The sequence below is a fragment of the Sinocyclocheilus rhinocerous genome, unplaced genomic scaffold, assembly GCF_001515625.1.
Source record: "Sinocyclocheilus rhinocerous isolate Xijiao unplaced genomic scaffold, SAMN03320098_v1.1 scaffold568, whole genome shotgun sequence".
Lineage (NCBI taxonomy): Eukaryota > Metazoa > Chordata > Actinopteri > Cypriniformes > Cyprinidae > Sinocyclocheilus > Sinocyclocheilus rhinocerous.
The window spans coordinates 1695194-1709824 of NW_015652173.1; the positions used below are offsets into that span (position 1 = coordinate 1695194).

The window sequence follows — 14631 nt, forward strand, 5'->3', positions numbered from 1 at the left end:
TGTTAAATTAGTTATCTTACCCAGTAAACGACCTGTTGCTCGCCATGATACAACCTCGCTTGCTCTTCTGTCAGACTGGCGGCGGCAGTGGTGGGAATTCCGGGGAAACGTAGTGGGCGTGGTCAACCTGTAACCTCAATTGAGAGTGACCAATAGAAAAAGGCCTTTCATCCTGGTGGGTAGAGACCGCCCACTGAGAGACAGCTTCACTCGCAAGCAAAACTTTTCAACTCGCGAACAAAAGTTTTAGACTCGCAAAAAAAGACAGCAGAAAAGAGAGCGACATTTGTGGTGTCGCGATGAAAAGTGTTTGAAGTGCACAAAGAAAAATAAAGATTTTCAAAGATTAACATAGATCTCCTGAAGATCCCGATAAAGTCCTTTAGCGCCTCAGTGAAGCTGTCAATCATTACGTCACACTCCCGTTTTTATAGCATCACATTAACTAAAACCTGAATTCCTTAATTATTATAAGAACCCTATAACTGCTAAAGAGTTTGTGTAACGGGTCCCAGGTAAGGGAATCCACTCTGCGTTGTGTTGATGTCACTCAATAAAGAAACTTCAGACCGCTCACTGCTTGGCACTGTCTTTATTTTCTGCATAAATGGGGAAATATGTTGAAAACATGAATTTTGTGACTCTCTTCATTTAAGTAAACACCGTTTAATGCCTCGACGAACCACGAGACAAACTTCTCTCGGCTCAGAAGGAAGTGAATTGAGCGGGCAATTTCACAAAGGAAAATACACTGAGTTAATCTGCTTATCGTAAACTAAAATAAAACAAAACAAATAACCATAACATGAAATTAATCACAAAGATTGCACACGAAACTATAACATACCTGCATAAATGGGGAAATATGCTGAAAACATGAATTTTGTGACTCTTCATGTAAGTAAACACCTGTTGGCAAACGTAGAGTAAATACAGCAGGCTAATATATGCTAATCTCACTCACAATCGCAATCATTCACAAATACGATTTCATAATCCCACATACAAGGTATGTTTAACAAAGCAAGGAACAACTTCAATTCAGAATATCATCAAATGTAAGTAATATTACCGTTTAATGCCTCGACGAACCACGAGACAAACTTCTCTCGGCTCAGAACTTCTACTTCTACTTCTACTTCTACTTCTACTGAGTCAGAAGGAAGTGAATTGAGCGGGCAAAGCGCGCGCGCGGTGCGAGAACAAGTATATACTCTTAAAGTAACAATGCACTTCCTGAACAAATCTTGAAAATCATACATCTTAACTTGTAACAATAAAATAATAGATACAGTCATATTAAAGAAACAAAATTACATTTATATTTAATAGGAAAAAGGGGGATTTTGACTGAAAATAATATAACCAAAATAACTCCGTTACACATGCAAATAATGTTTGATGACACTCACACAATAGCTGCTGCTGGTCCAGTAGTAAGAAGCCACCCATTTCAGAGGAATCCTCATATTAGTGATGTTTACACAGTAGTTTGATTGTGCTGCATCAAGGTATTCGGATATCAAAAATCAGAAAAATATAAGGTTTTATCTTCTATAATATTTTGGGAATACTTTTCATAATATCTAATGTATTCCAGCATAGTTTATCTTTATCATTGAAAGTCTATCAGACTGAAAACTTCCACCATTACATGGCAGTATATAACTGCTGCAGGACAGTACCACGAAGAACGTATATTAAAAGCTATATACTGTCAATATTTAATTTAGCTAATTCAGTTAACACAAATTGTATAGTGTTTTAGTGTTTACATGAGAAGGGAAATGTGTTGGTAAAACCGATTTGTTTTTAGTCATATTTATAGAATTCATGATAGTCTGACTGAGATATTTAAAACAAATACTTTTTCTTCATTATGCATATATTTTAATAACATTTAATATACCTGTATGCAATAGAGGATAAAAACGTTACCACTTTATGATCATCATTTATATTTTATTTAAAAAATGCAACCCAATCACATAAATTATTCTGTCAATAAAATATTTTATATACAAATTGGAAATAGCACAAGGTTTGAATATGAAATGCAAATATATGTTCAAATAGAAACAGTGTAGCTTCTTTTAGACTGTTGTTCTTTTGTCCACTTTAGCAACATGGCCGCTCACCCAGGGGGTCTCTGGATCAACACAGACCTCTTTCCCTGCTTTTGTCTGAAACCTGATGGGAAAGACACATAAATAAGTTAACACGTTTTTTTTTAAGGAGTGTTTCATACAAATTGAATTTTACAGTTTGAAAATGAGATAATGTTGATGATACTCACACAATAGCGCGTCTGGCACAGCTGCTGCTGGTGGTCCAGTAGTAAGAAGTCACTTGTTTCAGAGGAATCTTCACATCAGTGAACTCTCCACAACACTTAGATTGTGCTGCATCAATTGAAATGACAGCTAAAATGTGGAGAAATAAGACAATTTTTTCAATATGATCATGTCGCCACATTTTAAATCACCAAATGCAAATCTGAAAACAATACATTTTGTCTTGATTCAAAAATGAAAATAAAAAAAGAGCCCTCACCGCTTGAAGTCATCTGCACAGAGCAGAAGAGCAGAATGAGAGTTGTTTTTAGCTCATCCTTTTTCTGCTTTGTTGCTCATGTAAGAAAGTGGAAGGTACTTTTCTTTCAAATTCACTGAAAATGTGCTTCAGGAAAACAAAACACAGCTTCCTTTTTTTCAGGCCTGTCAGGTTCAGCGCTAAACGTGAAGATTTTAATGATCAAATCTGAATTGTGCTGTCACCAAATATCAGATGCTAAACCTTCAACCCTCGCTCACAAGTAAACCCAAAGACCTTGATTAACTGATTCAGGTGTGTTTTATTGAAGTTAGTAAACTCACTGTTATTAAACTTTAGGGGTGCTTGGCCCTCAATGAGGATGTGAAACAAATGCCCTCGCGGTCCAGGGGCCCCAAGATCGGACTGAAAGTGTACTTTAGTGTTGGCGATTAAAGGGGCAGGGGCTTGAATTTTTATTTGAACTTCTTCACAGAACTAAAATATGCACAAGTAATGAAAAAACAGGGCAGATGTTTTGTTTTTTTTCATTTACAGATTTACTTGGGAGTCAGACATTCACTTTAAAATGCTATTTTCAGTCAGACTAAAACAATAATTCAACTTTTCCGACTAAAAGAAAAAAAGATAGGGATGCACCGATACCACTTTTTCCAGTACTCGCCCGATACCGATACTTTTATTTTTGGTATTTGCCTGCGCGCTCAATCCACTCAGCGTGATTTGCTTACCAGCTCGCGCACATCAGCTATACATGCATTAATACTGAATGTTTTATATTCATTGCATACATATACTTCGTAGACATCTTTAATCTCTATTAACTCCATTCTGCTGTCTGTTGTCAGTGTTTCTTTGTCTGAATATGGCACTTATCACATGCTGTGTGGTATCGGCGTTTGGTATCGGGGCATTTTAACGAGTACGAATACAAGTACGAGTACAGGAGCTCAGTATCAGGCCCGATACCGATACCAGTATTGGTATCGGTGCATCCCAAAAAAAAGAGTCTCTGAAAATTTTTGAAGATCCATCCGGAGATCCACAATGTCCTTTGAGAAACTCATAAGACAACATGAGTTTCTCAGAAACTTTCTGTACATTTTCTTTCTTTTTGTTTTAGGATACACTTATAATGCAAACAGTCCATTGCAAATTGTAATCTTGCAATCTTATAGTTACAGTCGACAAGAATTTTTAGCATGGTTTTATCATCTGTAATACTTTGGGAAAACTTTGCATAATATCTAATGTATTCCAGCATAGTTTCATATTTTATCTTTGTCACTGAAAGTCTATCAGACTGAAATCTTCCACCATTAGATGCCAGTATATGACTGCAGGACAGTGCCATGAAGGACATAGTATACCAAAATCTATATACTGTCTATATTTAATTCTTCTAATTCTATTAATAACAAGTACCCGGTATATAGTATTTTAGTGCTTACATGAGAAGGGAAATGCGTTTGGTTTTTAGTTATTTTTATAGAATTCATGATAGTCTGACTGAGATATTTAAAACAAATACTTTGTTTCTTCATTATGCATACATTTTAATAAAATTTAATATACCTGTATGCAATAGAGGATAAAAACGTTACCACTTTATGATCATCATTGATATTTTATTAAAAAAACGGAACCCGATCACATAAATTATTCTGTCAATAAAATATTTTATATACAAATTGGAAATAGCACAAGGTTTGAATATGAAATCAAATAGAAACAGTGTAGCTTCTTTTAGACAGTTGTTCTTTTGTCCACTTTATCAACATGGCCGCTCACCCAGGGGGTCTCTGGATCAACACAGAACTCTTTCCCTGCTATTGTCTGAAACCTGATGGGAGAAAAACAAAAATAAGATTTAGGTCTAAAAATAAGCTTTTTAGTTGTCTTATAGAGGTTGGCTTTACAGTTTTGAAATGAGATATGAGATTGATGATACTCACACAATAGCGCGTCTGGCACAGCTGCTGCTGGTGGTCCAGTAGTAAGAAGTCACTTGTTTCAGAGGAATCTTCACATCAGTGAACTCTCCACAACACTTAGATTGTGCTGCCTCAATTGAAATGACAGCTAAAATGTGGAGAAATAAGACAATTTTTTCAATATGATCATGTCGCCACATTTTAAATCACCAAATGCAAATCTGAAAACAATACATTTTGTCTTGATTCAAAAATGAAAATAAAAAAAGAGCCCTCACCGCTTGAAGTCATCTGCACAGAGCAGAAGAGCACCAGGAACAGCACAGACATCAGGCTTCTCATTCTTCAAGATGTTTCTTCACAATGACAGAAAGAATCAGTAGAAGTTCTGTAGAGCTTGAGGATCTCACAGCTGATGTGTCCAGAATAATGTCTGAGCACTTTCTTATATACATAGTTGGAGACATATTCCTCATAAAGACATTCATGCAAATCCATTTCTGAGTATCAACACTGCAGAATCAGAGCTGTTTTTTTTTTTTTTAGCTCTTTCTTTTCCTCATCCGTTTTCTGTTTTGTCACTCATGTGAAAATGTGGCAAATACTTTTCTTTCAGATTCACTGCAAACATGCTTCAGCAAAACAACACACAGCTTCCTCTTTTGCAGGCCTGTCAAGCTCAGCATTAAATGAACTAAATCTGAAGATTTTAATGATTAAATCTGAATTGTGCTGTCATCAAATATCAGGTGCTTAACCTTGACCCCTTACTCACATATAAACCCAAAGACCTTGATTAACTGGTTCAGGTGTGTTTAATTAAAGCACTAAACTTAAGTTGAACAACCAGAAACAGGACCGAGAACCCCTGCTCTAAGAAAACACAACCACTTCTTGTCTCTAGTGACACTTGTGATCTAATAGAGAAGTTAGACTAATTCAGTCACCAGTTAAACCGATTCACAGAATAGAAATATGCAAATATAATAACAGGAAAAGGGCAGCTTTTCATTTGCAGTTAGCGTCTGGGACAGATGCAGCTTGTCCAGTAGTAAGACGCCACCCATTTCAGATGAATCTTCACATTAGTGATCTCTCCACAGCACTTTGATTGTGCCACATCAAGTACAAAAGCTGAAATATCCCAAATTAGAAAAAAATTGAAGTATCTGTTTGTTCATGCACAAAAAGAAGACAACAGTTTTTGAGAATATTGGTATATCTATATTTTCAAATCACCAAGTGCAACACTAAATTGCAACAAGTAAAACTAAGACTTACTTAAATAATCTGAAAATAAGTTTTATTTAACAAAAAGAGCCCTCACCACTTGAGGTCATCTGCACAGAGCAGAAGAGCACCAGAAACGTCTCGGTTACGTATGGTAACCCTCGTTCCCTGAAGGAGGGAACGGAGACATCACGTCGGATGACCGACGAATTGGGACATTTCATTTATTTCAGTGTCCCTTTTTACCCCAATCAGTTTCATTTAGAATCATCGGTATCAAAAATATTCACATTCTATTGCCTCTACACTTGATTACATTCACATTGCCTTTTTTAGTTCATATTTGAATGCTTAACAGATCTGGTATTAACAAGTATTTCAATATTACTCAATTCAACTGTATTTCACATATTACAGTTTTTCTCATTGGCTTTGATACATTTCTCAAATCATCCTTGACATTTACAAACCAGCAAGTGCATTTCTCACGACAATTAGAAGTGGAGGGGAGTCTCTGGAAATTTCTAAAGATCCATGCAGAGATCTACAAGGTCCTTTTAGAAACTCACAAGACAACATCAGTTTCTCAGAAACTTTTTGTACATTCTCTTTTTTATTTTTGTTTTGGATACAATTATAATGCAAACTGTCCATTGCTAATTGTAATCTTGTAATCTAACAATGGACAATAATTTTTTTGCATGGTTTTATCATCTATAATACTTTGGGAAAACTTTGCATAATATCTAATGTATTCCAGCATAGTTTCATATTTTATCTTTGTCATTTAAAGGGGTCATATGATGCTGCTAAAAAGAACATTATTTTGTGTATTTGGTGTAATGCAATGTGTTTATGCGGTTTAAGGTTAAAAAAACACATTATTTTCCACATACTATACATTATTGTTTCTCCTCTATGCCCCGCCTTTCTGAAACGCGTCGATTTTTACAAAACTAATCGGTCTGAAAAGCGAGGTGTGCTCTAATTGGCCAGCTATCTAGTGCGTTGTGATTGGCCGAATACCTCAAGCGTGAGACGGAAATGTTACGCCCCTCACCATACTGTGATGTGAATATTTGGGTTGAAGTGTTCTGGAACAGTGTTGTAAATACAACTTAACCACTTCTGGTCGTGTCCTCTTTTGGAAGGCCAAACAAAGTAGTTTCGCTTTCACAACGAAAAACACAGCGGCCTAGCGTGAGCGAAAGCCCCGGCTTAGCCTGAGCTGAAGCCGGGCAAGAGTGAGCTGAGGCGGCGGGGTCGAGAACGGCGCGCCCGGCGGATGCGACGAATGAGAACCACATGTGACGACCCCGGGCTGGACTCCGCTTCGTCCACTGTGAAAGCCGATCCGGCGATCCACAGCGTGAAGTTGTTGTATTTCCTCAGCGACCAGCACGGATCAGGAAGCGGATATCATCCTCTTTTGGAAGACCAAATAAAGTAGTTTCGCTTTCACAACGAAACACACAGCGTCTTCACGACATGGCGGCGGCAACAACAATACTACAGCGAGAATAAAAGTTACGCCTTCTTTCTTTGCGTGAACATTTGGGCGGCGTTATGCAAATCTTCCCAGATCGTGACGTAGGTATGTGGGGGCGTGTTAGAACGAGCCGTTTTAGGAGGGCGTGGCTGACTCTTAACTTTTATAAAGAATATCTCTTTGGATTTGAGACTTTAGTCTGCAACTTTACAGATCTTCTTTATGCACCAAGAGCTTGTAACACTCCAAAGAGAAAGGAAAAATTGAAATCACATCATATGACCCCTTAATGTCTATCAGACTGAAAACGTCCACCATTAGATGGCAGTATATGACTGCAGGACAGTACCATGAAAGACATGTATCAAAAGTATATCAAAAGCTATATACTGTAAACAAAAGTTTACATGAGAAGGGAAATGTGCTGCTAAAACGGATTTGTTTTTAGTCATATTTATAAAATTCATGATAGTCTGAGATATGTAAACAAATGCTTTGTTTCTTCAAAATATTACACACATACACACATTGTTTTTTATCGTTTACGGGGACTCTCCATAGGTGAAATGGTTTTTATACTGTACAAACTGTATTTTCTATCGCTCAACCCCAACCCTACACCTAAACCTACCCCTCACAGAAAACATTGTGCATTTTTCGATTTTCAAAAAACACCATTTAGTATATTTTTTAAGCCTTTTGAATTACGGGGACACAGAAAGTGTCCTCATAAATCACCTTCACATTGTAATACCTATGTCATACCCATATCATTATGCAAATTTGTGTCCTCATAAACCACATAAACATGCTCACACACAAACACAAACACACACACACACACACACACACACACACTTTAATAACATTTAATATACCTGTACGGAATAGAGAATAAAAACATGAATATATTATGATAATTTTATCATTGATATATATTTTATTAAAACAACTGAACCCAATCACATAAATTATGCTGTAAAAATAAAATACTTTATAGTTTGAATATACAACAAGAAATGCACAGTTCAAACAGAAACTGTGTTTTAGACTCTTTTAGACAGTTGTTCTGTTGTCCACTTTAGCAACATGGCCGCTCACCCAGGTGCTCTCTGGATCAACACAGAACTCTTTCCCTGCTTTTGTCTGAAACCTGATGGGAAAAAAACTAAAATAAGATTTAGGTCAAAGTGTTTTTGTTTTTCAATGGAGTGTCTTATAGAGATTGGGCTTTACAGTTTGAAACTGAGATAATGATACTCACACAATAGCGCGTCTGGGACAGTTGCTGCTGGTCCAGTAGTAAGAAGTCACTTGTTTCAGAGGAATCTTCACATCAGTGAACTCTCCACAACACTTTGAGTGTGCCGCTGCAAGATGAATGGCAGCTGAAATGTGGAGAAATAAGACAAAAGTTTTCATTTAATCATATCACACTAATCACAGCATTTAAATCACCAAATGCAGCAAATGAAACCTGATGAAAACTACCATAAATAATCTGAAATCAATACATTTTTTCTTCATTCAAAAATGAAACTGAAAAAGAGCACTCACCGCTTGAAGTCATCTGCACAGAGCAGAAAAGCATCAGGAACAGCAAACACATCAGACTTCTCATTCTTTATTGATCTTTCTTCACACTGACGCAATGAATCAAAAGGAAGTTCCTTAGAGCTTCAAGCTTTCTTTTACACAGTTACAAAAGAATGAATATAATAGTACTTAACATTTTCATTTCATTTATTTCAGTGTCCCTTTTTACCCCAATCAGTCTAATTTAGAATCATCAGTATCAAAAATAATCAAATTCTATTGCCTCTACATTTCATTACATTCACATTGCCTTTTTTAGTTTACATTTGAATGCTTAACAGATTTGGTATTAACAAGTATTCAGTATTCAATTCAACTATATTTCACATATTACAGTTTTTCTCAGTCGCTTTAGTACATTTCTCAATTCATCCTTAACATTTGCAAACCAGCAAGTGCATTTCTCAAGACAATTCATACAACCAGCATCACACAATGGGTTCCCAAATGGCTAAAAATCCTTAGTTCATCTCTCAAAAGTAAATATTTATATCAATGAATGTATCAGTGCCATCAGAATGACAAGCCATTTTTCATCAAGATAGTTGAAATGCTTAGCCATGTTATAATAGTGTATTCTGACAGACAGTACTTCCTGATGGTGTTTTGATACCAAAAATTGCACAAGGCTGCACTTTTTTCTGTATTGCATACATAACAGATCATTGACTACCTCACCAATGCCACTGTTTATATTCACGATCTATTACAATAGTCAAAGCATCATTCTATTTTAAATGGTTTCATTTTTATTTTATGGAGTTCACCTGTAAGCGTAATAACAGGAGAAAATGAAGAAGCAGGAGAATTGCATCTGCTCTGTCACAGCTCCTCTCGTGGTACAAAGCTGGTGCATTAAATCACTCATTTATTTTCAGTAGAAGTAGAAGTAGAAGTTCTGTAGAGCTTGAAGATCTCAGAGCTGATGTGTTTAGACGTATTCCTCATAAATACATCCAGATAGACCCATTTCTGAGTATCAACATTACATGAAAGTAGTTTTTAGCTCCTCCTTTTCCTCGTCCATTTTTCTGCTTTGTCACTCATGTGAAAATGTTCCCGAGTTTTTCACTTTCTGATTCACTGAAAATATGTTTCAGGAAAACACAGCTTCCTCTTTTCAGGCCTGTCAAGCTCAGCATTAAATGAACAAAAGCAAAAGATTTTATAATATAATTTGAATTGCACTGTCACCAAATATCAGGTGCGTAACATGGTCCCTTTCCTCACAAGTAAACCCAAAGACCTTGATTAACTGATTCAGTTGTGTTTAATTAAACCACTAAACTTAAGATGTTGGACCACTGGAAACAAGACTGAGAACCCCTGCTCTAAGAAAACAAAACCACCTCTTAGTTTCTAGTGACACTTGTTGGTCTAATAGAGAAGTTAGAATAATTCAGCCACCAGTTAAACTGATTCACAGAATTAAAATATGCAAATGTAATGAGGGGGAAAGGGCAGCTTTTCATTTGCAGTTAGTGACACTAAGACAAAAACATTATGATACTTAAGGGTTTCCTTTCACAATTAAATGTTATTTTGAGTCTGACTAAAATAGTAATTTGTCTTTTTAAAATAACATGTAAACATTTCAGTCTAACTGAAATCATACCAGTCCATTTTTTTTTTACAATAGAGGTTTAGATGTGACTGTGGACTGTGATGCTCTGAAGTAGTATTAGAGATGGTGTGGATTTAGTGGGTGCTGAGCTTTTGACATTTTTCAAACCTGGGACAATCGTGCACACTTACTTTCTGTTGTGTGCATGTTTTCTTAAGTCCCAAGACCTCACATGTTAGTATTGCAGGCCTTGTAGCTCAGCATACATGTGTATTTTTTAAAGATTTATTTATTAGATTTTTTGCATTACCCATTATCAAAGTGTCCTTTTAATATTGACTTTTAAATAAAAAAATATAATACATTTAAATTAAAAGTTTCAAAATGCTTTCAAAATGTATGCAGTAGAAGATAAAAATGTTACTACATGAGGATAATTTCATCATTTATATGTTAGTAAAAACTGAACCCATAAATCATTTATACAATAGTTGAACATTTGACCCTTATAATAGACTGTTTATTAATAGACTGCTCGCCCTGCAGTCTCTGGACACAGACCTCTCTCCCTGCAATTGAGGAGAAAGAGTACAAATTACAAAGTACAAATTTAATTCATTCAGATTCATTCAGATTGACTTAGCAGTCAAAAAATGAAATGTTTGATGAACTGAAAGATTACATTGTTCGTGACACTTCAAACACAAGTATTGGTATCTATCAGACACATCTACAAGTCTTTCATCTGAAGTCCGAAGTCAAGTCTTAAAGGCAGAGTAAGTGATTTCTGGTAGCCAATGTTGATATTTGAAATCACCAAAACAAACACGCCCCTACCCCAAAAGGGTCTTGCCCCTATTTTGATAGCTCCGCCCCACATATACGTACGCAACCCAGGCAACGATTAGTTCTGTGAAACAAAGCAAAACCAATATTACACCGTGTCTACGGACGTGAGCGGCGCGGCGCAACAAATCCCGACAGAAAACTGCTGCCGGGTTCTATTTATGACGTGCTGACACAAATTTCAAATGGTTTTCAATGGTCGTTTGATCGCGTCCAGTGTAGTCAGACTTTAGCTGTTGTAGACACGGTGTTACTCACGTATTGAGAAGAAACAAAGCAACCTCGGGGTCCGATCGCAGGCCTCCGCTCCTTGAGTTCTCTCCAGCACTGGAAAGCTGATCCAATATTTTACACGGGTCCTACTTCTTGCCTTATCTTTCCGCAGACGTTTTTCCTCTTTTGTTTTTTATCCGCCATCTCTATCTTTCTGTCGCTCGGCTCGGCTAATGTCCGTCCCATGCACTGAACGCGCTCTCCTCCACATCACGAGTAGACACGCCCCTTATTGCTGATTGGCTACAAGTTTGTTTTGCGATTCGGCCCGAATCAGTTTTCTAAAGTGTTTTTTGAAAAATCACACACCCTGCCTTTAAGTCTTTAAGTCGAGTCGAGGCTGAAGGCTTCATTAATTGTTGCAAATAAATTCTAATCCTTAAAAATCCTATTTACAAGGTTGTATTTTAAAGACAAGATATGTTCCAGGGATATTACTAGGATTCTAGTTCAACTTGTCTTTCTCTACCCTTATATATAGGCACAATCCAAGATGCAAAAATACATAAATACATGTAAAATTATTAATTTGAGGAGGCCTGCTCATATTCAAAATCATCTAATACCATGATGTAGCCTAGCCACTAGATGCTATTAATCTAATTCGAGATCTAATTAATCACAAATCAACTTTAGATGAGAATATGCCCCCCAAAAGATCATTTAAAACATTATTGTGCTGCGCGATGAGTAAAGCATTGAATAGACATTACAAAAAGTAGCTTTTTTATTTATTTATTTATTTTTGCTTTTCCTTTGTCACTATGTGAGTATGTGAAAAGTACTTTTCTTTCGGATTCACTAAAAAAGCACTTCAGGAAACCCAATTTTTTCTTTAGTAACATTTTAGTCTAATAGAGAAGTTAGTATAACTCAGCCAATACTCAGATAATAAGTATCGCTTTTTATTTCTCCTCTTTCCTACTACTTGTTTCACTTCTGTTTCAGTTTTTTATAACCATTTCTTACAAGTGTCTGCTAAATGACTAAAAGTAAAAAGTAAAAAGTAAAAGTATAACTCAGTCACCAGTTTAGCTGTTTTACAGAACTAAAATATACAAACATAACAATAGGAAAAGCACAGCTTTTCTTTCACCGTTAGTGGCAGTAAGAAAAAAAGTGTGATCTACTTGTGAGTTTACATTCACTATAAAATGTTTTTTTTTTTTTAGTCAAGCATTATGTGTCTGGAAATGTACGGAAGTTCTAAGCGGCCATGCAATATTTTTTTTTCCTTCTTGTTTTCTCGTTATAACGACTTAATTTTCTCGTTATCTCGACATAACGGGAGTTGTTTTCTCGTTATAACGACATAACGGGAGTTGTTTTCTCGTTATAACGACTTAATTTTCTCTTTATCTCGACATAACGGGAGTTGTTTTCTCGTTATAACGACTTAATTTTCTCGTTATCTCGACATAACGGGAGTTGTTTTCTCGTTATAACAACTTAATTTTCTCGTTATCTCGACATAACGCACACACACACACACACACACACACATTACATAGGCCTACACATGAACGCTCTTTTCAAACAGCACATGATATCAGTCACAGCATATAATGACTACTAAAAATTATAAATTATATATAATTTTCTTTCAAATAAAAGGAAAATTAAAAGTGAGTTGAATCCAAGCAGCTCTAAAAGATTTTAGAATAGTTCTGCATCCTGAAGGCGCTCCGCCTGTGTTTGCGGTGTTGCTTTGACCTTAAACATGTTAATGTCGAGATAACGAGAAAATTAAGTCGTTATAACGAGAAAACAACTCCCGTTATGTCGAGATAACGAGAAAATTAAGTCGTTATAACGAGAAAACAAGAAGGAAAAAAATATATATTGCATGGCCGATTAGAACTTCCGTAGGAAATGTACTGTAATATCAATACAAATTATTTAGGACGTATTATCTAACATAACTTGGGCAAACATTTTCACATAATATTGTTTCCAAATAAAAGCCTAAAACTTTCATCAGTAGGTGGCAGTAATGGACTGCAGAACAGCACTAGGTATATGGCTAACTAACAAATAAAAATCCACCACCAGAGGTCAGTCGAGAAGAACTGAAGAGTTTTAGAACCAAGAAAGGTAGTTGTTGTTTTTTTTTTTTTTAAGAATTGCTCCTGGATTCCGATAGGTCTAAAGTCTGTGCTGCTGCTGATAGGACAGAAACAACATGTTTCTCACCCATCATACTTCTGAAAACCACATGCATCTGCACAGACACATTAATCTTGCTTCCTATTTCCCCCCCAAAGCTGAAATCCACTCTAATGTGAAGGTGGTCTATTTGCATACAAACTGTAGCCAAAGCTGTAGTCTAATATCCACAACTATTTAACACTTTCAGCATTTCATAAATAAAATAAATTTAAGAAATTAAAATTCATTTAAATATTTCGTTTTCTCCCTACCATAAAATGCATTCAGTAACATTAGAATGTAGGCGTACAAGTACAGTATATACAGTAATGTAAACAATATAAGTAGGATGTAGATACATTCATATGGTATTATAAGAATGTGATTAGGGGCAAGGCTTAAACTCTAAAGGGTCCTTGGTCTGAAAAAGGTTGAAAGACCCAAATACCACTGTAGTTTCTCAGAAACTAATCCTGCATCCCAGTCCCACTACCTCTACATGGTCAAATCACACAGATATAGCTACGTACATACATACAGTATCTGGATCTAAAATGGACAGCGTCACTTCCTATTACCAACATGACGTGTATTTGCGGGCAGAAAAGAGAACTAAACTGTTATATTTGAAGATTACATCTTCTCAAGTTCAACAGTAGAATACACATGACCACAAATCTATGTGGTTGAAAACACCATTCACTGTACGTCAGACGCATAAGGTCATAAACTGTTTCCAAACTTTCCATCTGGTTTACAAAGCAATTTTAACACCCCAAAAGAACTGCGTTATTAATGATGTACAGTCTGGGGAAAATCTTGGGCTAGTGATCAGTTGTTTTTGCAATTATTAGGCCTAAGTAAACAATGCTTGCCTCATTATTCACATGCTGTTTAGTTTCAGAGTCTGAGGGAAGCAGATAAAATATGAATCAGTGATGAATCTACTTTTTGTCTTTGTATGATGTTTTTTTTTTTTTTTTTTTTTTTGTAGGGTA

The 14631-nt window shown here is 36.0% G+C and overlaps 3 protein-coding genes across 4 annotated transcripts in view; all 3 read right to left on the reverse strand.

The window, feature by feature from the left end:
• Positions 1-558, reverse strand: part of LOC107714061 (C-C motif chemokine 2-like) — a 3357-nt gene extending 2799 nt beyond the window's left edge. Inside the window, exon 1 of the mRNA XM_016519764.1 lies at positions 522-558. The gene's annotated coding sequence lies outside the window, so the exon portion shown is untranslated. The remainder of the gene's footprint in view (positions 1-521) is intronic.
• Positions 559-2052: 1494 nt separating this feature from the next.
• On the reverse strand, positions 2053-4885 carry LOC107714062 (monocyte chemotactic protein 1B-like). 2 transcript variants are annotated; one of them, XM_016519765.1, is made up of 3 exons: positions 4766-4885; positions 2297-2423; positions 2053-2190 (listed from the first exon to the last, which is right to left on the reverse strand). In XM_016519765.1, the coding sequence occupies exons 1-3, from the start codon at positions 4827-4829 to the stop codon at positions 2094-2096; spliced, it is 288 nt and encodes a 95-aa protein (XP_016375251.1). In that variant the 5' UTR covers positions 4830-4885; the 3' UTR covers positions 2053-2093. The 2 variants fall into 2 exon arrangements, with proteins under 2 accessions (XP_016375251.1, XP_016375252.1); XM_016519766.1 differs by lacking the exons at positions 2053-2190; positions 2297-2423 and adding exons at positions 4261-4396; positions 4509-4635.
• Positions 4886-8262: 3377 nt separating this feature from the next.
• Positions 8263-9667, reverse strand: LOC107714063 (C-C motif chemokine 13-like). Its single transcript, XM_016519768.1, has 4 exons — positions 9570-9667; positions 8764-8894; positions 8471-8594; positions 8263-8359 (listed from the first exon to the last, which is right to left on the reverse strand). Exons 2-4 carry the CDS (start codon positions 8825-8827, stop codon positions 8263-8265), a joined length of 285 nt encoding a protein of 94 aa, XP_016375254.1. The 5' UTR covers positions 8828-8894; positions 9570-9667.
• Between the last annotated feature and the right edge of the window lie 4964 nt (positions 9668-14631).

Bases quoted from the DNA above. Each gene is read 5' to 3' on its own strand.
- LOC107714062 (XM_016519765.1), bottom strand. From the start codon at position 4,829: ATGAGAAGCCTGATGTCTGTGCTGTTCCTGGTGCTCTTCTGCTCTGTG. The intron at 2,424-4,765 runs GTGAGGGCTCTT...TCCACATTTTAG, and splicing joins TGTGCAGATGACTTCAAGCG to CTGTCATTTCAATTGATGCA. The intron at 2,191-2,296 runs GTGAGTATCATC...CTTTCCCATCAG, and splicing joins TGTGCCAGACGCGCTATTGT to GTTTCAGACAAAAGCAGGGA.
- LOC107714063 (XM_016519768.1), bottom strand. From the start codon at position 8,827: ATGAGAAGTCTGATGTGTTTGCTGTTCCTGATGCTTTTCTGCTCTGTG. The intron at 8,595-8,763 runs GTGAGTGCTCTT...TCCACATTTCAG, and splicing joins TGTGCAGATGACTTCAAGCG to CTGCCATTCATCTTGCAGCG. The intron at 8,360-8,470 runs GTGAGTATCATT...TTTTCCCATCAG, and splicing joins TGTCCCAGACGCGCTATTGT to GTTTCAGACAAAAGCAGGGA.